Here is a 25,797-nt window from a genome sequence, read left to right as displayed (position 1 = left end):
TTGAACTGAACTCATTATGAAGTGTTTTACATTAAAAAAAATACAGGAAATGCAGAAATCCACCAAAGTTTATGACTTGGTTGAAGGAAAAACTTTAAGTTCTGACTTAATTCTCCTGAGGGAGCCACCTAGACAACCAGCCAGAACTGTAAATCACTTTATAGAACACTATTTCACTGTGAGTGAGGTTTTTCTACTTCTTTGCTTTGTAGAAATATTATCAGGATGATTACAATTGTAATCGTCGCACACATTTTGCCAACAATCATGAACTATGCAAATCCAAATCCCCGGCTGTACATCTTCATCCTCAGAGACACCTACACCACACAGGGGACGCCCCCGACCAGAACGCCCACGTCTGCAGGATGACCCGTCCTCAGCCTGCGACCCCGGATGGTGACGGATGAGCCCCCCGCCTTCGGACCCCTCTGGGGGAAGATGCTGCTGAGCACTGGGTCCTGGAGGTGGAGGAGGAGGAGGAGGTCAGGAGGAAGAAGAAGAAGAAGAAGAGGAATAAGGAGATAAGGAGGAGGAACAGGAAGAGGGGGAGGGAGAGGAAGAGAACAAGAATGAGGAAGAGGAGGTGGAAAAATAGGAGGAAGAAGAGGAGGATGAGGAAAAGGTGGATTAAGAGATGGAAGCGAAGGGGGAGAAGGAGGAGAACAAAGGAAGAGGAGGATGAGATGAGGAAGAGAAGAGGGGGGAGGGAGGAGAAACAGGAGGAGGAAGGAGAGGTGGAGGAGAAGGAGGAAAAGGGGGGTCAAGAGATGGAAGAGAAGGGAGAGAAGGAGAACAAAGGAAGACGAGGAGGAAGAGGAAGGACGAAAGAAATAGCGGGATCAATAAAGTGTTACTGAGCCAGCGTGTTCATGACGAGATAAAGAGACGCAGAGGTGCATTGTGGGAAACGAGGTCATTAAAGCTGCTGTCAAACTTTTACTGTTTTACGAGCTGATGACTTCTACCGCTTTATTTCCACTTCACCGCTTCTTTAATCAGACATAAAAGTGAAAACGTCTCCATATTTCCAGGATGATTCCTCCTCTCTGCCCCTCACTGCCAAGTCTCGCCCCACAGCCATTACAGCCTGAGAGACGGCGACACGCCGGGATACAGAACGATCACAGGCTACAGCCCCTGAAGGGGGCGTGAAAAGGCTTATCCCTTTATTTGGAGTAAAAGTGGACATCGGGAGACGATACGTGCGATTGAATGAGAAAACACACTTTCCCAGTTTACCTGGAAGCTGAAGACCTGAGCCGACAGCCCGAGTCCTCCGCCCCTCACTTTGACCGAGGCCTGGCCGCTCCTCTCCCCCCCGCTGCTGGTGGTCTCGCAGACGATCCTGAAAGAGACGCACGGCTCCGTTAAAGAAGATGACGGCGATTCCCGTCCGCGTGAGTGGATCTGCGAGGTGAAGGGACGTCTTGCCTCGACGAGACTTCGTATCTGCTGTGGATGACGCTGCAGGGGACGCCCGCCACGCTGACCCAGCTCTGGATGTCCTCGGCTCTCTGACCCAGGTTGGAGCCCGATATGGTGACCACCGTGCCCCCTTCTACGGGACCAGACACTGGATCCAACTGGAAGAGGGTGGCATACTTAGAATGAACGTTCATAACAAGCGAGAAGCCAAAGTTTCCACCCAAATAAATAACACTTTACTGTGTTATATGCTAAAGATGGCTAACATTTCACTGAAGGTGGTTTTTTTTTTAAGGTTTGTTAACCTGTACCTGGTAACAGAATGATGAAGAGAACTGTAAAAAAAAAAAAGAAAACTTTGACCATTTGAAATATGTAAATCAAAGTTATAACCCGAGGGCTTTCTCGCATGATCAAATCTGAGGCTAACAAATAAATCCAAACTCGATAGAGTTACAGAAACTAGAGTGGAGCTGCAAAACTGCCCATTGCTTCTATATTAAAGGTCCCATATCGGGCAAAATTCACATTAAGATGGTGTTATAACAGTAACATGCGTCCATATATCCTGTGTATGTAGCCTCTGTCATTGCTCTCATTTGATCCACATTTTAGTAACTGTGTGCTCATACAGGCAATTCAAAGATTCTTCCTTTCATGATATTATGAGGGGAAATAACCACTCCCTCTGGTAGTGAAGCTCTGCCTTGCTGAAATACTGAATAAATTCAGCAACAGTTAACATCAAAGTTAGCAGGGGCTAGTGTTAGCTACTTGGTAGTAACTTTAATGACACTTACCACCAAATTAAGTAAATTATTTTGACACCCTATTTTTAAATGAACATTGTCAGGAGCCTCTCCTTCTGGGTCACATTCTGGTTCAAACTGGTTGAAAAACAGCGTTCATACGAGTCATAGCGATAAATCCACCGTAAACCTTAGCACACTGTCCCGATGTTTTAGATTAACTGGTTTCATTGTTAAATGGTGATTGCCTTCCTTTAGCGTCCATTGTTACTGCTAATAACAACATATATTAAAATAAGACTCACTGCAGGTACGACACTTTTAAACTTCATTGTAAATGCTGTTAAGCGGCGTTCTTCAGGACAACTACGGATTTCTGTCGTGGTTTTAACATCTGTTATTAGCAGCAACGAGGGACGCTAAAGGGTCACCAGTAATATTGAAACCACTTAATGTGAAACACCGACAAGCTCTTGTCCCTGAGTCGGACCTGGAGTAGGCGTGGACAGACACAGAAACAGAAACAGCCTGTTCTCAGTTGAGCTCAGTAGAGGGACTTTTAGACTGACTGACATTCAGGACCAAGGCTGGATTTGATGAAATACACCTTGAATACAATGTTGTTGGACAAATGGCACCGATGCGAAATTGTTGAAAAACTGTACAAGATAGGAGCTTTAAAGGGTTTTGCTTGTAGGTGACAATAGGCGTGTCCACCCACGTTTGGCTTTACTAATCAGAGATCAGAGTGGAGGTTTGCGGCCTTTTTTTTTAGGTCAACCTGAGGGGGATTCATAAAAAAAAAAAAGGAATTTACAACAGGAAAAGATCTGAAAGTCTCACAAAGTGGATGACGGGAGCGGGGCAGGTGTGTTTGATATCCTCCCTGCAGGAGTCTCGGTACAGGCAGCGGGACCTGGACGCTCCACCGCACCAGGCGCAGCCGTACTTGGGGTCGGCGGTGCGACAGCGGCTGCAGTCCGACCGGCCCACCGAGCAGTTGAACAGAGTCACTGCGGCGAGGCGAGAGAAGACGTTCAGTCATGTTGAAGAAAAACACACACACACACACACACTGATGAGCCCGCCCACCGTGGAGACCCTCAGCGCTGTCCACCAGGTGGTTGTTCCTCCTCCTCACGTTGATGGTGGCGCGGTACTCCTCCACCGAAACAGAATACGCGTACTGAAAGGAGAGCGGCGCACGTCAACATGCGTATGAGCTGAAGTTATTCAAAACCACGTGCAAAGCAGGCGTGGTGACTTTTTATTATCAGCACCTGAGAGATAATCAAACAAAGTGATGCAAACACACAGAGGCCGACAATCAGAGGGCAGATTTTCATTGATTTCTCTCCTCGAGCACATTACAGATGTATCGACGCTATAAGAGATTCTCTGTGACCTTTCTTTTTGGTAGTTGTTCGTCAAGAGAAAGACGTGGATGATGTTCTTTCTGTTAAATTCTGACACACAATTTCAGTCACAATTACTCAGTTTAGGCTATTTACTGTGGGAACGAAATAAAACTAGATGAGTAATGGCATGTAGAAAGGTTTTGGTGCTTTGATGGACAAACAAAAACAACAACAGTAGCAAGGCAGGAAGCATACAAATCTTTAGCGTCTTGTTGGCCGCTCCCTTCTACTTTCTCAACCTGATGTGTGAACAAATATTTTTAATATCGCCTTGATCGCCTATCTCTACTTTGAGATTACAAACATGACTTATGAAATAAAGAGTTTGTCAATTAATATTTACACCAAACAATGAAACAGCTAAAAGAGTTAAAGGGGCTTAAATAGCTTCAAGAGCTAAAATGGATAAAAGAACTGAAAATGCAAATAAGACGTATAATAAAATGGATAAAACAACAGAAACGGCTCAAACTGCTGGGAAAAAACAACAAAAAACTAATTCTAGGTGTTAAAGCAACTAAAATGATATGGAAATAGAATAAAAATAGATTTAAAAACTACAACTGCTAAAAGGGTGAGAACAGCTAAAATAACAAAAATTGCTAAAGGAGCTAACTTTTTAAAAGAGCAAAAATGACTGAAACAGCTTAAACAAGTAAAACGCTAAAAGTTTGAGTGAAAAAGCAGAATTAGATAAAATGGTTACAACAACTTAAATAGCTAAACAGACTGAAACTGTTAAATACAATTATAGCAAGTCAGAAGCTTTTAATCCTATTTCATTAATTTCATAAAAGAAACAAACTACAGTTCTGGTAAACCTGGGAATGGGAAACCTTTATGCTGGATAAGTTAATAATCTGCGTTCAATTTATTTGAAGGCTCCAAGTGTATTTAGCAGTTTGCTTCAGTTATTCTTTCATAAAAACCACCAATAAACCACCTCAGATTAAAAAAAAAAAAAGAAAGAAAGAAAAGGATTGTGTAGCTTTGTGAATCTTATTCCTTTGCTGAGCCGTCTCGTTCCCCAGAGTTTCCTACCTGGTGCGGTTGACACGTGATGAGGAAGACCGACGGCTGCGCAGCGTCCGGCTCCACCGAGGCGTCGACCACCACCGACCTGTTCTCCACGTCCAGCACACACTCGTAGTCCAAACGCTCGTCCTGCAGGGAAACGCCGAACCACAACGGTGGCTTATTGCGGTCCAACACAAGCCGCACTTTAAATTGTAAAACTGATAGAATTACCCGGAACAGGTCGAGGTGCTGTCCCACCAGCGTGATCTTCCTCTCTACGTTCACAGGAAGCAGCGAGGAATCCTGAACCTTCTCCACACAGGGACACTCCTAACGATACAAGATTTCCACATATCACTCAGACTTCACACCACTACAGGTGGATTCACTCGAGGTCTCCAACATATATAGAGGATCCACTTCAATTAAGGTCATTACGTATGTATATATTTCTTTAGTCTTTTCAGGCAGGTAGGTTTTTGAAGCATACCATTGACACATTTAGACGGCGTACTTCCATCTCAATCTAAAACGTTGTCTTATGAGCTGGTGTGACTGAAGAAAGCCGTCAAGGCATGTCAAAGGTGGGTTTTAAAAAAAACCTACTTGCTTGAACAGACGAAAGCAAACTGCATAAGATCCAACAAAGTTCTTCCACATGGATGGTACCGCCATGATTTTCTATATGTGGGCGCTTTCGCACTTACAGTAAAGTAAAATTTACACAAAAATGGCAAAACAATTTAAAAAATTGCCAAAAACTAAACATCAGCCAACAACACAACAAAGTTTGAGCAATGAAAGAAAAAGATGTGATCAGAAACTAGATGGGAACCGAAATGTGATCAGAGATGGCAGACTAGCACTTTGTTAGCATGTGGGAGCTAATAAAATATTAGCCGCTGCTAAAAGCGCTGAATGAATGAGGAGTTTAATATTAGAATAATCTCTCCATTTGTCGACTTAACCACCTTTGTTTCTGGGTTTGTAGACGTGTTGTGCAAAATATTATGTCCATATTTCTTCAGATTGTGGATCTCCTTTTGGCTAAACTGATCAGCCAGGAGATTAGCCAAGACTCAGCATAGCGTGCCGCTTTGGCTCCACCTTCGTCTTGCAGAGGACGATCATAACGTATAAATAATCTTGTGTTAAAAGCTACACAAAGGAACATGTGGCTAACAATAATCTTAAACTATTATCACTTACTAAAAGATAACAATGATTGATTGTTGTTTTATAGCCATGACAATAAAGTTTTCTGATTTCTGACCGTAGACTGTGAGATAAAGCGTTTTTATGTTCAGGGTTTAATATAAAGTACCAGTTTATCTGTTTAGCATTGATACCGGCAGCAGGGGCTAACACCTGACATGTCTCAAAATCTCATTTGTAATTTTAATCGCCAACATGCGTTTTGTTCACTTTCAACAAAGCCTAGTTAAAGTATTTTTTTCAGTGAGTTGGATTATAATTTCTGCACTCACCAGGAGATAAGCGTCAGTTGAGGAGTCAGACTGGTGGTTTGCTGCAGATTCAGGGCTGAGCTCAGTAACTGACTGAGGTGACTGTGAGGTGGCCAACGACTGATGGACGGATGAACTTGTTGTGGGCTCCACCTCGGCCCTCCCTGACGTATTCAGCCACGGAGGGGAATTGTTGTCTTCAGAGGGAGTGAGAGGAAGGAATTCCTCGCCGCGATCGATCGGAAGCGTGGGTAACAGGGCAGCGTCGCTGGAAGTAGTGGCGCTTATCTCAAAGGAAAAGGCCACGGAATCAACCGAAGGCTCAGAAACGCCCACGTGAGACTCTACCTGGGCAGTGGTGCTGCTGGGTAATGGCGTGTGGGGTGTTCTCTCAGTTATATTCACGACCTCATTGTTTGAAGGGTTTTCTGTGGCGCTAGTCATAGCGTTTCTGTCAGAAACGGACCCGCCTCTGGGGGTGGTGGTGTTGGTGGTGTTGGTGGTGTTGGTGGTGGTGGCGACCCCCATGCTGGTAGTGGTGGCCTGGGGGACGCTAATGACAATGGGGGAAGTGGTGGGGATTGTGGCTGGTGAAGTGGGCTCAGCTTTATAGGTGGTAGGTGGTCCTGCAGTAGAAGAGGGGACAGCTGCCGTGGTGGGGACAGATGTCTCAGTGGGTGGTGGTGACGGCTGTGTTGTTGTTGGCGCTATTGTGGTTGACGATGTTGTTGTCGGAGGAGTCGGAGGTGAAGGGGGCGGTTTTTGGGTGGGTGCTGATGGGATGGTGGGCGGTTTGGACTTGATGATGGAAGATCAGTGATGACAGAAGAGAATGGAGAAAATAAAAGGGAGGGAGACAAAATTAGGATGCAACAGAAGGGGATGGATACAAAACAAAACAAAAACAAAAAAAACAAACATTTATGGTAAAAACCTCAAAAACAAACACAAATCAGGCTTTCATTCAAACATCCATGAAGGAGTTCGATGAAAATTTCAGGTATCTGAAACAGCTGAATGAGACGATTTGCTTAAGGACAAGTGAAACGATTTAAAAATAATTTCAGCAAAATTACTTTTTCCCAAAAGTGTGGGCACTCAGCAAAGCCTCGACTTTGTAACGTCTCATTCAGAAGATCTAGGAAAAGTTTTGATTCTTGTTTCGGGGACATTTGGATTCGTTCTGAGGTCTTATGGCAGCTACACAATCTGCGATGGGCAATCCTGACGGTATCTGTCGCCATGACTTCAAATCTGTGTTCGGCGAGACAGGCTCGAGGACGGACGATGTCACAGATGTGCGACAACCGAAGCCCGCAATCATTTTCCAAAAGTGTCAAAACTCCCATGGCAGCTGACTCATAAAACCGGACAGGCGCTCACAACCGATCGAAATGCAGCGGAATATGACGCAACAACCAGCACGACACAAAAGCTACAGCAGATTGAAATGGAGGTGAAACTCAAAAGAAATAGTTTGTGGTATTTCAAAAGGAGTCTCATTTACACATCGAGTCATTAAGCTCCAACCACGGCTGCGACATTGTTTCTCCAATCACACCTGCAAGTGTTTCTAAGTAGTCATGCTTTTCGCGTACAATTCTCTTTTAAGGTCTTTATGGGCCCGTTCAGACCTGGCATGCATTTTGGGTGGTCTGATCACAAGTGGCCAGCAGAAACTCTGGGAAAGAACTTGGACGTCTGTGCCTGAGGGTCTGCAGAGACACAGTGTCCAATAGGGTCCTGGGCAGAGGAGACCGTCCAGAGCAAGACGGATGACATAACAGTAGTAATACAATACGAACTCAAGCGGTTAGCGATAAACGCACGATACAGACAAATGTAAACAGTCTGCATCATGGCGCGCCACATGTGATCACGTATCCCAAAACGCATGTTAACGCCAGGAGTAAAAAGGGGCCACAAGTTGATGTTCGGGTCGGGAAACTTTAGCGGACAAATGATCAGCATTGGAATCTTGAGGTTAACTGTGGTGGATTTTGAGTAATTCATAGAGCAACACTGTCTTCTCCATCTTAGCTTTTTCATTGGCAGCGTGAATTCCTTCCTTCAACCGGCACAATGCTTCCCATTGTTCCCTGCTGATGCTGGCTAACACAAACCCGAGGCATGTTCAATCTGCCGGCTGCCAAACAGAAGGACAAAAGTTCAAAAATCCTGCACTCTTTAGTCTGGGAAAAACGATCAATTCTTATGGTGACATGACAGCAAAGGTTTCCACCGGGTTTGTTCATTTTCCAGGTTGTGTGTTATGGCTGCAGAGGAAGTAGTATCATGTGTTTGTCTATATAAACTGAAACTAGAGCATTGTTTTCACCTGCTTTTTTCTATGGTGATAATTGTGATGACTCCATAGCTTCAGCAACTCAAATACAGTCGTAGAATTAAGAAACTCATCTGATTTTATTCCTATTTTATTCACGAAAAAAAACATTTAGACCGACTAAAACACGAATTTGCATTGTACAGTATACCATCGACTCACTGTAATCGGCAAGTTGAAACAGTTTTCAATCCCATTTCAGTGTTTTATTTTGAAAACATGATGAGGACTCACATTCCGGTTGTAGATGGTGACTCCTTGACTGCAGGTGTGCTGATGTGTGCAGATATGCTGGTGGATACACCAGTTACACCCCCAGCGACTGCTAACACACCCGTGGCATCTGATATCCCGCCAAGCAGCAAGAACGCAGTCCCAACAACCAAATCAGAGAATAAAGATCAAAAATCATGACAGAAGGAAAACAGACTACAGATGGTGTTCGTGCCTACTGATCTGAAGCAGAATGCAGCAGACCAGCCAACGTTCACCAGCGTTTTGTTAGGCGGGTTAAGTGTGTGTGTGTGTGTGTGTGTGTGTGTGTGTGTGTGTGTGTGTGTGTGTGTGTGTGTGTGTACTCACGGCCTCCGTCCAGAGAGCTGTTGGACCAAGCTGCAGTTGTAGAAGGTGAACTCCGTCTCTGCCACCGTCACGTTGACGAAGCGCAGCGACAAGGTGACCATCACAAACTCTGCGTCAGAGCAAAATGGCTTCAGTCAGCCTCAGACAGCTTGTTTCCTTCCTTTCTTTTCTATATCAGACCTCTGTGGCCTGACGTGACGAGCTAACATGTAAAAAGCGCTGCTGGTTGACCCTTCCTCTGTACAAACCCCTGACCTATGACCCCTGATGGACTCCAAGCTAGTGGAAAGAAATGGATTAAAACCAAGCATGTTCATCTTTAGAAAGGTCAGATCTTGGGCATGTGGACAGTTTAAGTATCAGATATTCTTCGTTGACATACTGTATATGATTGAAATGCTTTTTTTCTTGTGTCGACTTGTTTTAACACAATGTAAACAAGGGGCGTCAAACATAAGGCCCATGTGCCAAAACCGGGCCCACAGGAGGCTTCAATCCTGGTCGCTATACCACCAAGCAAATGGTGAAGTTTTCAAAGAAAACATTGATTTTTTATATATTTTTCTTTATTCTTAAGACTAGAGAACTCAACACAACACTGAGACCCGAGCTGAGATATCAGTGATGCTGCCATGAAAGACAGATACCTGCAACAAACCTCAAGGCCAGGCTGTCAGGGGGAGTTTGTAAAAACCTGCAGAGTGCAACAGTTGTAGGAGAAGTTTTGGGGACATTTCACTGTACAGTATTTTGCACCAGAAGGTTTAGTTACCTTCGCCAATGAAAGTTGGGACAAAAGTTATGATTTTGGAAAAAACTATTGACCGGTTCAGGGATGATTTCCTTCATCGAAGGAACAATCCAATAGATTTTGGGATCAAACAGATCCTGGTGAGGTAAGATATTTACTCCATTGTAGACACGCTGGAGCTCCGCTGTGAGCAGCCAGTCAGGGCTGACGCTGCACACTTCTAACTCTCCGCCTCCCTTCTACACCCTCAGCCAATCACATGCCAACTCGCTCAAGTAACACAAAAGAATGGGAACCAGCAGAACATGATTGAACTTCGACATTGCAAGGTGGCGTTGGCAAAGCTCTACCGAGTGCCTGTTTTAGTTCAAAATGGCTTCATGTTGAGATTTGAGTCATTATTAGTAATTGTTTGGTTTCGTACGTATCCTCACCACAACAAAGAAAAACGTTAAAGTTCAAATTTAAAGGTTATTATGGCTCTATTTTACTGGTCCAGCCCACTGACACCACTGTTTTAAGCTATTTGTGGATTAAAAGGGATTAAAAATACCCCCACCTGTTAAAATGGAGCACACAAACCTGTAAAAACATGGAGGTTATGTGTCGATGTTAGTCCAATAACAAAACGGTCACTTTTTTACCCCAACAACCAAAGAACTGCACCACACGTATAACCATTGCGCTCATTGTCAAAAAGCCGGCCAAACACTCACCGTCTCCATGACCGATGGGGGGCAGATTGCTGGCATCAGGCGTGGAGCAAATGACACCGCTGGTGGTGAGCAAGGCCGGGGTCTCGGAGTCCTGGAAGAAGCAGGAGTAGGCCTCTCCTTCATGAAGACTGGGGAGTCCCTCCACTGAAACCGAGATCTGAAGGAGAAACCAAGCACCACAATGACCACCTGGAAGGTACACGACTTCACCAACCATCAAAGCGGGACCTGCAGTTTGAGCCATAATAACTATTTGAGACGTTTCGCATAAAATCAATCTACTAATGCCCTGCGCTCCCTGGCCTCAGCAGACATCTTTAAAAAGTGCCTCAAAACACATTTGATTGCCAAAGCATTCTAGTCCAATCGACCCACGCTGCCACTGACTCTCTGCATTTGTTGTGTTTTTAAGATTTTTTTTGTCCCTCTTATCTGTTTTTATCTGTTTTTACTGTTAAGCACTTTGTGACCCCATGTCTGTGAAAAGCGCAATACAAATAAAATGCACTTACTACTAATGAAAACTGTGACAAAACTTAGCTCTTGATTATTGATGCATCGATACTGCCCTCCGTGTCTGATCCTGAGCTCCAAGAATTGACAAGTTCCCAGACAGAACCCGAAACCGATTTACCGTAGCTTAATATCATGAAGGAGAAATAGTCACAATTTTGTAAAGATAAGTGATGACAAATTATCCAATTGTAATCAGTTTACATTGGATTTATACTGAACTTATAAACTAGATTACTTGGATTTAACAGGAAACGTAGCTTCTCCATAGTCGTGACACTCTGAAAGAAACGTTGTTATAGTCCATCTACTGAGCATGTGCAGAAGAACTATTTACTACGGACGTGGTGCGTTGGCGCAGTCGCAGTTTCTGCTGTACGCAAACGGAGCGTTTTCAAAATATTGCGTTTTTAGTGGCTCCATGCACCGATGCTGCGTAAACGAACACCCAAAACGCTCCGAAAAATATTTTCTTTATCAAACATCCAGCTCACTGTGTTTACTGCCAGTGCCAGTGAGTAAAACAACAATTCACTGACCGCTTGCCTAAAGAGAGGCGCCGTGTGGAACTGCTACAATCGTTCAACCTTTCGGCGTGAAATGTTGGAGGAACTTTTTGTCTCGCTCCAGGGGTTAGTATCTTTGCGGGATCATTACACCCAAAAGCTCCTCAAACTTGGTGCGAACAACTGAGAGTTTGTCAAATTTGAAGAGATTCCTGATTTTTCAGAGATATAGTAGCAACAAGAATGAGAAAGAAGTTTGTACCGATCCACGAAAAACCTTGCTGCCTCTTTCCAGCCAAGAAATAACGACGTCCAGGTTTCTCTTTGTGGATTCCACCTTAACATTTCCTTAGATATACGAGTGCGTGTCAGTCCAAGTCGGATAAGATCATAAAACCCATCTAAGGCCTCGACCCTACATAACCCGCCCCTCCCCCCACATTACGTCAGTTTTCTGCCCCCGGCTGATGTTGTAGAGGCTGAGGTGCTGGATGCCGAGGCACTGCTGCGTCTGGTTGAAGCTCCACAGCCACTGGCCCCGCGCGGACCCTCGCTGGCACTCCCACCGCTGGCCGCAGCTGAAATACCACGCAAATGTCACGAGGTAAGAGGGCGGTAAAGGGTGCGTCTTGATCTCACAAGAGTTATTTCTGCTCTGATGTGCCCGACTCACCGTCCCTCCAGGACGCACCAGCCACAGTAGGGGTCTCTGGCCGACAGACAGGACTGGCAGTCTGAGTGGTCTCCGCATTCGGCCACCGGACGCTTCTCCAACTGAGAATTCAAAAGGGAGCAGTCAGAATAAAGTCGTGATTGATGTGCAAAGGGCAAGTGATGAAAACATAAAGCCCCCGGAGCCCCCAACACACACCAAAGACACACTTTAATTCGTTGTGGGAGAACACAAACATTTGTATGGACAGAAGACAGAGTTAGATTGCCATTGCAGTGACTCTCAACTCTAAAACTACCAAGTCCCAGGAGAATGTGGACTGGGAGTCATGACACTCTGGAGGCAACATTGTTATTGTCCATCTACTGAGCATGCGCAGAGGAACTATCTACTATGAACATGTTTTGCATGCGCAGTAGCAGCGTTTCAAAAAAGCTGTGTTTTATCCCGTTCACACACAGTTGAGAGTGTTTTCAAAAAGTTCCTCTTTCGCGCCATGTCCAGTTGTTGTATGAAGGCTTCGCCATACTTTCCGCATTGCACATCCGCAGACCGCTTCAGGGTTCATGTTTGTGCACAGTGGTACACGGATATTTCCAGTCTTTTAAATTGGGATTATAAAAGACGGGGATACGGCAGATCTCCTCACACAAGCGCTCCTTAGAAGTAAACGTCCATTGTTGTTGTTCGTTGCGCTGACGCATGCGTGGTAAGTGCGCTCAGTCCGCGCCGTCACGAAAATTGGGCTACACCCGGAGGACCGAGCGGACCCTCGCACACTGGGGTGGATGTTGATACTGTAGCTACGTCACTTGGACCAACATCCACCCCGAAGACACGGAACGTATGAATCGGCATTAAACCGACATCAAAACAGAACCAAAGTTTTCCATTTCACTTGTAAACTTGTAAACGGGACCAAACACCGCCCACCGCCCCTGGGAGTGTGCCAGCACAATGGCCTCCACTTTCTCTGATCGATACCATTGTTGTGCGTGAGCTCACACCTCCCGCTGACTGTTGTAGCCATCACAGTGGGGTGAGTGACCTCTGACCTTTGCGGCCAGCTGGCCCTCTCCACTTCCATTTGTGGTCTTGTGTCTCTTCTTCTTTTATCCTCTTTTTCATTGAAAGAGACGCAGCATGAGGAAGTATCAAAGCCTGACAGACGATAAATTGTCTGATGCGGATGGCGATGGGCCGCCATCGGTCCTGTGCGAGGAGACATCTGGAGGTGAGGCTGAATGGAGGGGGGAAGAAAGGACGCAGACGTCTATACATCTTTTGAGTGATTTCCACAAAAAAATGGGTGAGAAATGAAGGATTCTAAAGTCTCCAAGCTGATGCTTTGTGGACTCAAGCAGCTGTGGCTCAGTTTGGAAGAGCGAGTTTCTTACCAATCCTGGAATCAAACTGAAGCCAGAGTTTCTCCAAAGGGAGCGCGGCCGCTACTGAATGTTCTTTACGTTGACTTCAGTGGCAGGTAACCTGAAACTCGAGGGCCACATCTTTCAAACTCAACAGCTTTTTCACAGTCACACAAACATTTTCATCATTTCTATTATTTTCAAATTAGAAACACTGTGCACCAGGTGGCGCTGTTGGTTGTTTTTGCCATGAAACCACACACACATTTGAATTCCTAATCAACACGAAATAATCCAAATGAACTATTTCTAACTATTGACATTGTATTATATTGATTTCACTTTAAAAGCCTGTCGTGAATTACAGGAAAATATCTTCAAGCCTGAAAATGTTATCGTGGATGGTTTCATAAGTACCGCATTTCATGGACTATAAGCGTATTAGTCAAACCTGTCCCAAAAAAAATGAAGATTAAAAAAAACCCTATCCTGGTCATCTATAGGTCCCTGACAGTGGGTACTGGAATTTTTTAATAGATAACTCACTTCTTCAAAGTGTAACTTATAGTCCAGAAATTTAGGTAATTTCTTTGCAGCATTTTGCCGGTTTTCTTAAATCAGAATGGGAGGCCAGAGCGTTCAGCTTTCAGGCTCCTCTCATGTGGAACCAGCTCATGGTTTCAGTTATGGAGTCTGACACCAGTCTCTACTTTGAATGTTAGGTTTTTCTATCTAATAAAGCTTCCAGTTATGGCAGGTTCAGGACATCCTGGACCATTTTCTAGTGAAGCTGCTGAAGGTTTCGGCTGCTGGAGGACCGTTGCTGAGCTTCCTGCCCCATCGCGTCTGCAGCGAGTGGAATTATGTCGGTTTGCTCGTTGCTCATTCTCTCTGTGCTCTCCTTTTCTCTCCAAAACTGCAGAAATTCAAAAGGCAATCCCATCAAAATGTCCGAAGCACATATGGAGACGTTCAAACTAAAGAGTTTAGTGAAAGAGTAACTGTTAAGATATCAGTTTCAGTGAGTAGGACGGAGAGAGAGTAATCTAAAGCATTACTATTACCAAACCAGTAATCAGATTAAAGTTACTTCTCCAAGTCACTGTGCGTTACTATTGTATCGTCCCGCAGGACGTTGGAAAGGAAGACGAGTTTCTTGTCTGCAAAGCCACTTTATTACTGAACAGAATGGCATAGATTACACACACACACACACACACACACACACACACACACACACACACACACACACACACACACACACACACACACACACACACACACACACACACACACACACACACACACACACACACACACACACACACACACACACACACACACACACACACACACACACACACACACACACACACACACACTCTCCTCTCCCTGCACAACTGACCCGCCACCTTCTCCACTCTCAGCCAATCACAGAATCGGAACTAACAGAACATCATGAAAGGGGTCATATTATGCAAAATTTTCTAACAGTAATAATCGCCCTCATACCTGGAATGTCGCCCCAGAGTGAAGTAAATCTGTCCTATTTTTCCCTGGCTAGTTTTTTTTTTTTTAATGTGTTGCTCCGACCAGCCAATCAGAAATCAAACCCTATATAGTGTCATCAGGGGTTCAGCCAATCCCAATCAAGGTAGTTCCTCCCTTTGACCCGCCGACAATCAGGCAGCTCTGCTCTGGCACATGGCACCATGAGAGGAAGTACTTCCTCCTCTTCCCAAGATGAACATGTGTGGGCGGAGCCAGTCCAGCTCACACAGACACAGCAGATTCTGAATGCAGCTCCTATGAGCCAATATTCAAATGGATGAAAATCCAGAAAAAGCTGGATTTGGGACAATAAACTTTGAATACAACGTTTTTGGACCAACGAGACCCAAGGGAATGTGTTGAATAGCTGCATAATAGAAGCTCTTTAACATTGCAACAATAACACAACCGCAGAGATGTTACTAGTAACTAGTAATCAGTAATCAGATTACTTTTTCAAAGTCGCAGTGGCAACACCGTCTGCGACTGTTTTCACACATTAGCAGGGTAATAATTCAGATCCTGTTGTTCTTGATGTAATGTTCTATAGAAGTGGAACTAAAATACTCACGGTGGTTTTGGTCATGATGTAGACGTGCGCTCCACTCTGGTCCAGTAAGAGGTCGCTGCTGATGGGGGAGTTGGGGTGAATGGTGGCGTTGGCGTAAACCTCCACCTTTCCATCTCCACCGAGGTACACCTGGACAGAAACACGAGCTTTAGAATCCGAGGCTAAAAACGAAAGCAGACCACCCCCCCTCCACTTTTGGCTTCCAATAGGAAAACAAATCAGATCAGACTCTCAGCCGAAGTGGCCGTGAATGAGATTACCACACAGACAAATCTAATCTGAACGGAGGAAGACACCTCTCGGGTTAAAGTGATTCCCAAGCCCTCAAACTCTCGTGTTACTCCGCGTTAACCAGATCACAGCCAGCACCCGCTCCATTAGGACACTCCTCATTCTACACAGCCTTACGTACACGCCTCCATACAGATCAAATTTGCAAAATAAAAATCTTTTTTAACTACAAATTCGAGAAATCAATTAAGTCAATTTGTTGCCCAGCCACAAAGAGGGTAAAAATATTACTTTTTTGCTGAAATGCACCTTATTACTACAGTTTTTATTCTAAGTGATATGAAGATGAATTAAAAAATATAATAAGTGTAAAACCATCCGTGTAACAACATTTTAGACTATAAATAATAACATGCCAAATGAAGGTCTTTTAACTTGAACGGAAACAGTTTTTCTTTTTATTGTAAAGTATTTCATAACCATGATGTGGTAAAGTTCTGTTTGAATAAAAAGTCAATTAGGTTTTTTCAACTGTTGACATTTTGTCGGCTTGTAAAATTATTGTATTAAAATACAAAAAATTCAGGAATATTGTTGAATATAGTGAGAGCGGCTTTAATAGAATCTCACATAATGAAATGATTATAATGAAAAAGTCTACAGGCAACATTCACAGCCCTCGATCGATGTTAAATACATTTTACATCTGAACTCAAGAATCTGATTAGACACATAAACAACGTGCAGAGAAATGTGTTTTTGTGCCTCAACTTTAAAGGAAACACATAAATACACATACAAGTTTACAAAATCAGGAAGAAGAAAGCAGAAGAAGATATTAGACTTTATTTAAGGCAAATGTTTCATTTTGCATTAAAAGACAGTAAAAAAAAAAGCCTTAAATCAGGTTTTAATGATTCGCCTGTTTTTTTTCATCAAAATAGAGATTTATGTGCAGGAGAATTGTTACACTTTCAAAACAAAGTGTCGTGAATGTAAATGAACTTAGGTTCTCCTGACTCAAAGTAGTCGTCCAGAGCTTTCAAAATGTGGTCATTTTACATTTATTACTAAAACCATTGTGTATCAAGCTGTTGAAACAAGCTAAATAATAAAAATATCAGAGGTTTAGCTCGTTTTGCTTAGATTTTCAGAGCTCCAGCTTTTAGGGGTCAAGATGGAGAAAAGGCAGAGAACCATGACGACATAACCGATGTTCATCGAGTACCTGATCATAATAAACAAATTACCTTCTATCTGCAGCAGGCTTTGTCCAACTCAAAAGACAGCTGCTTCTTTTTAGCCACTAGGTGGGAGTGTTGTATTCGAATTACATCCATTTAATTGGCTCATATTATTTGCCCATCTAGCCAACAATTGACCTTTGGCTAAGCTCCGCCCCCAAATGCAAACGAACCAATAGCATTCAACTCCCATCTGCGTGGTGGGGCTCGGCCAGAAGTCAGTCATGTCTTTCACAATCAACAAACACCTTTTCTAACTCTGGAATATTCATTTACATGAAACTGTGTTTCATTCATTTGTATCAGCAAGTTTTGAAATTCCAGTTTAGAGTGGAAACGCTCTAAGGCCCTGTTTACAAGACAACGTTTCATGTGACAACACCGAATCTGCTAACAAAAAGAAGTGCGTTTACACTGCAGCAGCGGACACAGAGACAACAATGTAGTTTGTATGCTGGGCCAGTGGAGGGCGCTGTTGCTTGATTTTGTAATGAAACTACACAGACGTGTGCAGAGCACCCGACATCCGCATGGACTGATGATGCATCAGATGCTATCATGGATGAGTCTCAACTATTAAACTACTGATATGGACAATAAAACTAGAATATAGACCGCGGGTCGTACTACTACGTGCCGCCATGTTTGTTTACAACTGGATGAACAGGAGGGAGGGAGAGAGGTGTGTATGTGCAGTAACAGGCTCTGTAGCCTCCGGCAGTCTCTGCAGGAGGGAATAGCGGCCGTGAAAGAATCTTTCCACTTTGAGAGCCGGGATAAACACTTTGCGGATACAGTGCATCTGCACACTGGCGTTGTGTAAACGCCCCCCCCCCCCCCCAAAAGTGAAGAAGGTTTTGCGGATACACTCGTATTCGTTGTCGTGTAAACGGGGCCTAAAAGAGCAAAGTAACCATTTGAAAATCAAGACGAAGACTCGGATTTTAATATTCCCATGGGGAAATCTCTTCACCAAATTGGCAGCCACACAGCATGGGGTGGGGGGAGCTGAGATTTGTGCTCAGGGACCCCCAGTGCATGTTATTGTGGGGAAACCGGAGTACCACATGGGGAGAACATGCACACTGCAGGCTGGATTGGAACCCACGACCACCTCGCTGTGAGGCGAGAATGCTAACCACTGCGCCATCGTGGTGTTTATGTGTTTCCGATTCATTTAAGCTGGCAAACTCACAACACTGCCAGCATCCACACAACTCTAAATCAGTTCTTGTTCCATTCTAACAAATCTTTACATAAAAAGAACCAAAACAACCCTATTAAATAAATCAAGTTGGTGACACCCATTTTAAACCCCCTTGAACACACACATGCGCTCACTCACGCAGGATCACACGCACTTGGAGTCCTCTCTCTCTGGATGCTGTGGAATTTATCCTGCTGTGATACAATAATCCTGTTACAATAGCTCTCTTCAGACGGCTACATGCAGCCTCTCTTTGATCTGCTACCTAGAAGTACTCAGTCTGACCCAACGTGTCACACACACACACACACACACACACACACACACACACACACACACACACACACACACACACACACACACACACACACACACACACACACACACACACACACACACACACACACACACACACACTAAGCAAAACAGGCCCACTGGACGAATACCTCACAGCAAAGTTATGGGTACAATCCTCTTATCTTGATCCCTTCACATCTAAGTATTGCAGATGTCGCTGAGAAAAGGTGCCGTAACACTTTGGCTTTGTGCAGAAAAGCGGCGGCGAGACTTCGACAAACAAGGTGAGGATCTGGTCAGAAATCCGTTACTGGGGTACCACTTTCTATCACTTTTAGAGCATTTGCTGAAAAATGCATGTGCCGTCCAACAATCACAAGTCTTGAGACTGAGGCTTTGAGCGCCGGATCGTAGAGGTTTGGCAGTGTGTGTGTGTGTGTGTGTGTGTGTGTGTGTGTGTGTGTGTGTGTGTGTGTGTGTGTGTGTGTGTGTGTGTGTGTGTGTGTGTGTTTGGAACGGTGGGAATCTTTCAGGGTGTTGCCTTAAAAAGGAACACGGGGTACGAGACCTTCTGGTTTCTATTATGCTATTCTTACCGTCTCCAACTCAAATATGTCATTATAAACACACAAAATACTTCCACCTTATTAAACCTGAACATCAAGACTACGGCGTGAAGTCGACACTCTCCCGGTGAACTTTCAGAGCCACGTTTGGAAATCGAACATCTTATAAACTTATAAACAATGTCGAATGTTTGTGGCTTTAATTTGAAGTGTTCACAGCTGTTCCAGAGATACAAGGAGCAGAATAGTGTGTGTGTGTGTGTGTGTGTGTGTATGTGTGTGTGCGTGCGTGCGTGCGTGCGTGCGTGCGATGGCTTTTGGGATCTATTTCTAGAAAAGCAGTGTTTTTATCTCTTTTTGGACCCAATTTTAGCCAGAAGGGACTGCACCCCATTCCTTTCTCTTTCTTTCGTTCTTCATCTCGATCACGTCGGTCACGTGGCTTCAACAAGCTTCAGAAGCGAGCAGTTTGCTGAATTAGTTATTTCTTGGTATTTTTCCTTGTTTTTTGCACTTCTTAATCCCCGCGTGCTTCCGCCAAGTCAGATGTAATGTTGAAAGAATGAAGTGAATCTGATCCGATCTACTGTAGACCCGCAGATCACAAGCGGTCGCTACACACTTTTTGGCCGTCCCAGATGAAAGATAACAATTATGGGAGAATCGTGGAGATATCTTTGGTCTTGACTCTAAATCGGTGGTCCTACGTCGCACGGTGAGACCGGATTGAGGACGGGCGTTGTCATGGTCTTGTGACCAAAGACAACCTGCCATTAAAATTCAGACTGTCAGGTGATTGGGGTGATGTTGATGCTGCGACCGGCGACTTTTCTGTTATGTTTACATCTCGTGTTTATTGTTGGAAAATGAGAGGCTGTAAGAGTAAATGCTCACGGAGAATGCTAGTAGATGCGTGAGCGGATCCACCGGGGTGTTTGCCGCCCTAAAAGAAAGCCTCGCCACTCCTGCTGCCACCACAGTTGGCCACAACGAATTACAAGAAAAGATTTGCCAAATCTGACTTTTACGAGAACAAATCTATGATGTCCGACTGCAGCATGAGCTGCAAGAAATGGATTTGCTTTGAATAAATAATTAAATTTGTCATATACGTCTGTCATATGTTGCCACGCCTCAACCCCCCCCTCAACCTCGCCACCCAAGATTTTTTTTTCCTAGATCCGCCCCCTTCTAACAAGTATTTTTTCTCCAAACACATAAATGCAACAACGGCGAGGACTCTGTTCATGTTTCATGTTTACAGCATCTTATTCTCGCTTAATCACATGGACTCATGTCGTCATATGCTGTGATTCAGCTTGTTTTCATCGTGCAATCTGCACACAGCAAACTTCCTGTTGTGGTATACACTTCATAGATTTGTGTCATACAGAGTGGCTACCTGTGAATTTTTAACCTTGTTAAAATCACACAGTGTGTAGGAGCCTTCACACACAGTGCATGGAAAAACACTTTACTACAGCACAGGCGGCCTTTTGCGATGTGTGAATTCCAACAGTTGATACTGCGATCATGATAACTTCACGATACATGGTGCAGCCTTTAGGGTTTATGGTGTAATTGGGCTCCAATTACACCATAAACTGTGATGTGCTGTGTGATTTGTTTATATATTTTTTTTTCAACCAGCTGTACTAAACATGGTTAGTGCAAAGAGATTCAATTTGTAAAGTCATGCAGTGTGCATCAGGTCTGACACCTCACTGTGAAGTTAACCTCAGCTTTGATTCTATTAATAAATAAAGAAAAGCCTAATTTACTGTAAAAGTTCAATTATACTAAAAATATGAAATCCCGTATAGCCCTCGTCTTGTAACGTCACCGTAGATGAGTAAATGCACATAACGTTTAGGTCATCATGAAAACTCTTCTCATTCACAGTAAACTTTTAACCACCGCTTGACATTATGACCTCAAAATTAAATCCCTGAGAACCACATCTAGTCACTATTATATATACTGTATAATACTGTCAAAGGATAAAATTTGCTAAGAAAACTACACAAATGTGGATTGAAATGTTCGGTGAGGAGGACATTGTGTTTTTCTTTGCTGCAGTATGATTCACAGATGATCAAACACGCAGAACCACAAGGACACGGCGGGTGTGAGCGGAAAATTAATACAATGACTAAATAGGAAATTGTTGGCTGATGAGTTCTCTCTCTCTCTCTCTCTCTCTCTCTCTCTCTCTCTCTCTCTCTCTCTCTCTCTCTCTCTCTCTCTCTCTCTCTCTCTCTCTCTCTCTCTCTCTCTCTCTCTCTCTCTCTCTCTCTCTCTCTCTCTCCTCTCTCTCTCTCTCTCTCTCTCTCTCTCTCTCTCTCTCTCTCTCTCTCTCCCTCTCTCTCTCTCTCTCTCTCTCTCTCTCTCTCTCTCTCTCTCTCTCTCTCTCTCTCTCCTCTCTCTCTCTCTCCCAACAGAGAATGAAACAAAAGCATGTGTTCTGTCCGCGCTACCTTGTGCAGAGTCCCTCTGGAGTCTCCCAGGAAGGCGATGCTGTGGCCCTCCCTCACGCCGACCGCCACGGCGGTGAGACGGGCCGCCGAGGTCTGCCACGTGGCTTTGGCCTCCAGCGGCGAGCGGCTGGCCATCGGGCTCGGGGTGTGGTCCGAGCCGCAGGGGTACGCCTTCAGGGTGTTCTGCAACGGGAAGGGATCGGGAGGTTTCGTTATTTCTGTTGATCATCAACTTTATTCATTTATTTTTCTGGATCTAACAAATTCCCACTGTCGCCCGAGAGCCTGCGAATCCGCTTAATTCACCATAAGAGGATTGCGGCGTAGATTAAAGCAGACTCCTTCGCGGACAACAGACTCACTCTTTTAGTTCTGCTCTAGCAAATCCTACTTTCCCGTAAGACTTTGAGCTCTGGCTCCAGATAAATGGCTCAGAAGGAGGAAGCACTTTTTCCTTCCCAAGTCTGCTCGGAGTTTGTTTATTAAGACAATCAGTCGGCCCATCACTGTTTGAAGGAAACCTCTTTCTCTCTTGACTCTCCTCACTTGATTCCTTTCTTCTACGTCCTCTACGTCGCTTTCTGTGCATCAGCCTTTCAATCCTCCCCCCTCTCATGACCGAGGGTTTCAAAGGAACTCATGCCCTGCCTTGTCCGACCTCATTAAGCGGTTGTACAGACGATCCAGGGTTAGTTTGCTTTATTGATCTCTAACGATCCCATTAAATGGTTCTGAGGGCGTCTCTGGACGGCTGCAGCTGGGCACCGCTCCTCCAGGGGCTTCACAACAAGGGGCCTCATTACAAAGACTTCAATCCATCCATTATATATATCCACAACTACTTCCTGTTATTCATCTTAAATCCTGCCAATCAGCTCCTTCCTTGTTAGTATACTGTACATCCATGTTTCGTCTTCCTCGAAACACTTAACCCAACTGAATCGATATACTTTAGATATAAAGCTTTAATGTATCTACTCCGACGTCTTTCATTCATGGGATAACAAGCACACAGAGGCAGGAAAGTGTAACACAGAAGTATTTGCTTTCCTTCCGTCTCTCCACGTCCGTACCAGAGGTAGGTTGGCACAGCTGGACTTGACCTCGTACTCGATGTAGGCCACCTCTCCTCTGCCCTCCACCAGGCCGTCCTGGGTGTAGCAGAGGTCCCGGGTGGAGTCGATGTGCCTGTCGAGTTCATCCAGAGGGAAGACGCACAGGGCCGAGGCGTCCAGGGGGCGGTTGTTTGTGGAGCTGCTACTGGTGGAGAAGACTCCCAGCAGGTCCTCGCCCTGCAGGCCTGAGCCTTGGCCCACCTGTGGCAACAAAGTGGGAGAGGCAGGGAGGTCCAGAGCTTGTTTTGTGTTCTTATGGAGCATTTTTACAGAGCTGATAACAACATATAACTCCGAAAAACATACATGGAGAATTTCCACTTACAAATGAGGTCAACAGTGCTGACAATCTTTAAACTAAAGGAAGGCTGGGACTGGAATTTTACTTTTAAATTACAGAAAAAATACTGCATTTCAATGTCTTTTATCGCTTTCCTTTCAGTTCCCAACAAACCAATCATACTGTAGCAACTCTATAATGTTCAATGTTTGAAGTGTTATATCTTGTTATTGATTGAAATGTAATGTTCAATGTTGTTTCCTTTTCCTGTGCCGGGCCCATACGTAGTCAGTGGGAAGTGAATCAGACCCAGTGAACATGGAAAAGTGAGACTAAACCAAACCGTCGCCCTGTTGAGTGCGCCTGGTCAGTTTTGTAGCTACCACTAAAACTGCAATTAGACAAATACTATTAATAGAAGGTGGTTGTGGCGATGTGTTGGAACAGGTCTGATCTACAGTGGATCCACCAAACTTTAAGTATTGAAACACTTCCTGTCACCACGGGTCCCCCCACAACAGTTCCGGCCACACCCAGTGGACAAGCCACACACACTCACACACACATACACGCACACACACACACTTTCACTCCTCACGAAAGGTGCTTCTGAAGTTGCTTGTTGTCTGTCATCATTTGCTCAAACTTTAAAAATCATGTTCCTCTTTTGTTGTTGCCTCTTTGTTATTTCATGTTCCTGCTTCACGTTACTGTCTAGATAGAGCTGCTCAGGCTGGTTAAATCTAGGAAATCATCTTACTGTCTAGATAGAGCTGCTCAGGCTGGTTCAATCTAATAACAGTTGGAAAGTATTTGGATGAGTGTGATTATTGCAAATAATATATGTAGCACAACAAGGACATTGTATGTTATCCCCTTCCCCCCACCCCCCTCCCCCCTCCCCCCTCGACTTTCTTCTCTCTCTTCTCTTCTCTCTCTCTTTGTGCGTTCCCCCCCGGTCGTGTACGGCAGCCATGCCAGCTTCTGACGGAGAAGGCAACAGGAGGAGACTCCAGGTCTCTCCCTGTTGCAAGACCAAAAACTGTTCTGACTCCGAAGGCTCTCAATCACATCATATTGTTGGCCCAAGCTGCCGAACAGGACAAGGGCGAAAGAAACTTTAAAAAAAAAAAAAAAAAAAAAAAAAAAAAAAGAAACACTTCCTGTTACACTGTGGGGCCAATGATCAGTCAGCACCTTGAGAAGACTCATGAAGTCTAAATCATAAATGGAGCAAGTCGATCAGAAAAATAGATCATGGTTTTTCAAAAACAAATAACATTCCTGATATAATTTCCGTCCAAGAAATGTTGTGCGGTAGAAATGGTTCTATTTTCTTTGACTCAACACAGAAGTACCTGGGCTGCCTGGAGCAGGTTATAAATCCGGGAGGGCGAAGATGGCGACCGGCAGACGAGAGGAACCTCGACGTAAGAGTAGTAGGAGGTGTCTTCGAGACAGACTCGGGCAGCGTAGGTACGGTACTCCCTCGTCACTGACTTGATGTCACGACGGTAAAACAGGAAGTACACAAACGAGCGTCGGGTGAACGCCGTCACGAAATGATGGTCGTACTCCGACAGGCGTCCCGCCACGGCTAGCTTAGCCGTCTCCTCGTAGGAGAAGATGGGTTCCGATGTGAGATGGCGAGTGGAGATGGGCGGATGGCTCGCGGTGTAACCCCGACCGACATACATCACCGTCCGCTCCCCGCCTGGGAGGCCCACCACCAGCCCCACGGTCGAGACCGACGGATCATTGGCGGCGACGTACTGCGTATCCACAGGCCTCTCCGTGGAGAACAACACCTTCCTGATGGACGACAGACTTCGTTTCTGGCAGGTGCCCTGATGGACGCTGCCACAAGTGATCAACTCCGACGCCTTCGGGTCCACCAGCAGTAACTTGTTGTGGTTGCTGGTCCTTCTGGCTTGGGGGCAGTTGGACTCGGACACCGGGGGGAGGCAGTCCTTGCTGTCGCTCTTGGGGCCAGTCGTCTCCTCCTGCTCCAGGCGCAGGGCGTCCGATCCGTCCAGCTGGAAGAGGTGGTCCCTGGCTCCGATGTACACCGTCCCCACAGACGGGTCCGGGTGGAGAACAAGGTGCTGGAATTCAGTGTCATTGCGGGTAAACCGAGGGTAGCTGCGACCGCGGGCAGTGGAAAAGATGGCGATGACGAGGAGCCAGACCGGGGTGGAGTTTAGAGCCTTCCCATGTAGCATGGCAAACGCTCTGAGGAGAACCAAACAGGGTTAAAGGCCTTCAACATCACCAGTTACGCTGTCTTTAATGGGCAATCACAATACATTCTCTCGTTCTTTAATTTCATTTGCACTATGTTTCAAAAGATCAAGGTGATAATTGACAATGATTCAATCATTTCTCAACACATCCCACTATGTCACCTGTGAGCTGACTTTCACTTCAGGTGATAAATGTTGAATTTCCAAAGTCACTTCTCGGTTTAAGCTTTAGAGGTTTCATTCAATTGCATTGGCTACATGTTTGATATATAGAGACAAACAAAAACTATTTAAAAAAGACTGGTCACATAGCTAAATCTCAAAAGGACCAAAACTGAATAAGAATCCTTTTTGTCATAATGCATAGGTTTCACCCCGAAATAGCAGCCAGACATTAAAATTGCCCCAAAAATTGGTTTAAATACATAAAACAGCTTTAATCTTATCTTGAGAAATGGTAGAAACAAAAAAACAGTAAAAGACTA

General features: G+C 44.8%; 1 protein-coding gene across 1 annotated transcript in view; it reads right to left on the bottom strand.

Annotated features, from left to right (window-relative positions):
- Positions 1 to 25,291, bottom strand: part of LOC308113696 (plexin-B1-like) — a gene marked incomplete at its 5' end in the record, with an annotated part of 49,304 nt that extends 24,013 nt beyond the window's left edge. Inside the window, 17 exons of the mRNA XM_080470126.1 lie at positions 325 to 461; positions 1,243 to 1,348; positions 1,435 to 1,586; positions 3,021 to 3,190; positions 3,270 to 3,363; positions 4,637 to 4,759; positions 4,844 to 4,942; positions 6,100 to 6,876; positions 8,657 to 8,765; positions 9,005 to 9,113; positions 10,472 to 10,628; positions 11,936 to 12,068; positions 12,164 to 12,264; positions 15,653 to 15,781; positions 21,675 to 21,857; positions 22,748 to 22,990; positions 24,428 to 25,291. Coding sequence (XP_080326252.1) covers positions 325 to 461; positions 1,243 to 1,348; positions 1,435 to 1,586; positions 3,021 to 3,190; positions 3,270 to 3,363; positions 4,637 to 4,759; positions 4,844 to 4,942; positions 6,100 to 6,876; positions 8,657 to 8,765; positions 9,005 to 9,113; positions 10,472 to 10,628; positions 11,936 to 12,068; positions 12,164 to 12,264; positions 15,653 to 15,781; positions 21,675 to 21,857; positions 22,748 to 22,990; positions 24,428 to 25,291 — 3,686 coding nt within the window. The remainder of the gene's footprint in view (positions 1 to 324; positions 462 to 1,242; positions 1,349 to 1,434; positions 1,587 to 3,020; positions 3,191 to 3,269; positions 3,364 to 4,636; positions 4,760 to 4,843; positions 4,943 to 6,099; positions 6,877 to 8,656; positions 8,766 to 9,004; positions 9,114 to 10,471; positions 10,629 to 11,935; positions 12,069 to 12,163; positions 12,265 to 15,652; positions 15,782 to 21,674; positions 21,858 to 22,747; positions 22,991 to 24,427) is intronic.
- Between the last annotated feature and the right edge of the window lie 506 nt (positions 25,292 to 25,797).

Source organism: Lipophrys pholis (assembly GCF_963383615.2).
Source record: "Lipophrys pholis genome assembly, chromosome: 8".
Lineage (NCBI taxonomy): Eukaryota > Metazoa > Chordata > Actinopteri > Blenniiformes > Blenniidae > Lipophrys > Lipophrys pholis.
This window is presented reverse-complemented; position numbering and strand designations above follow the sequence as displayed.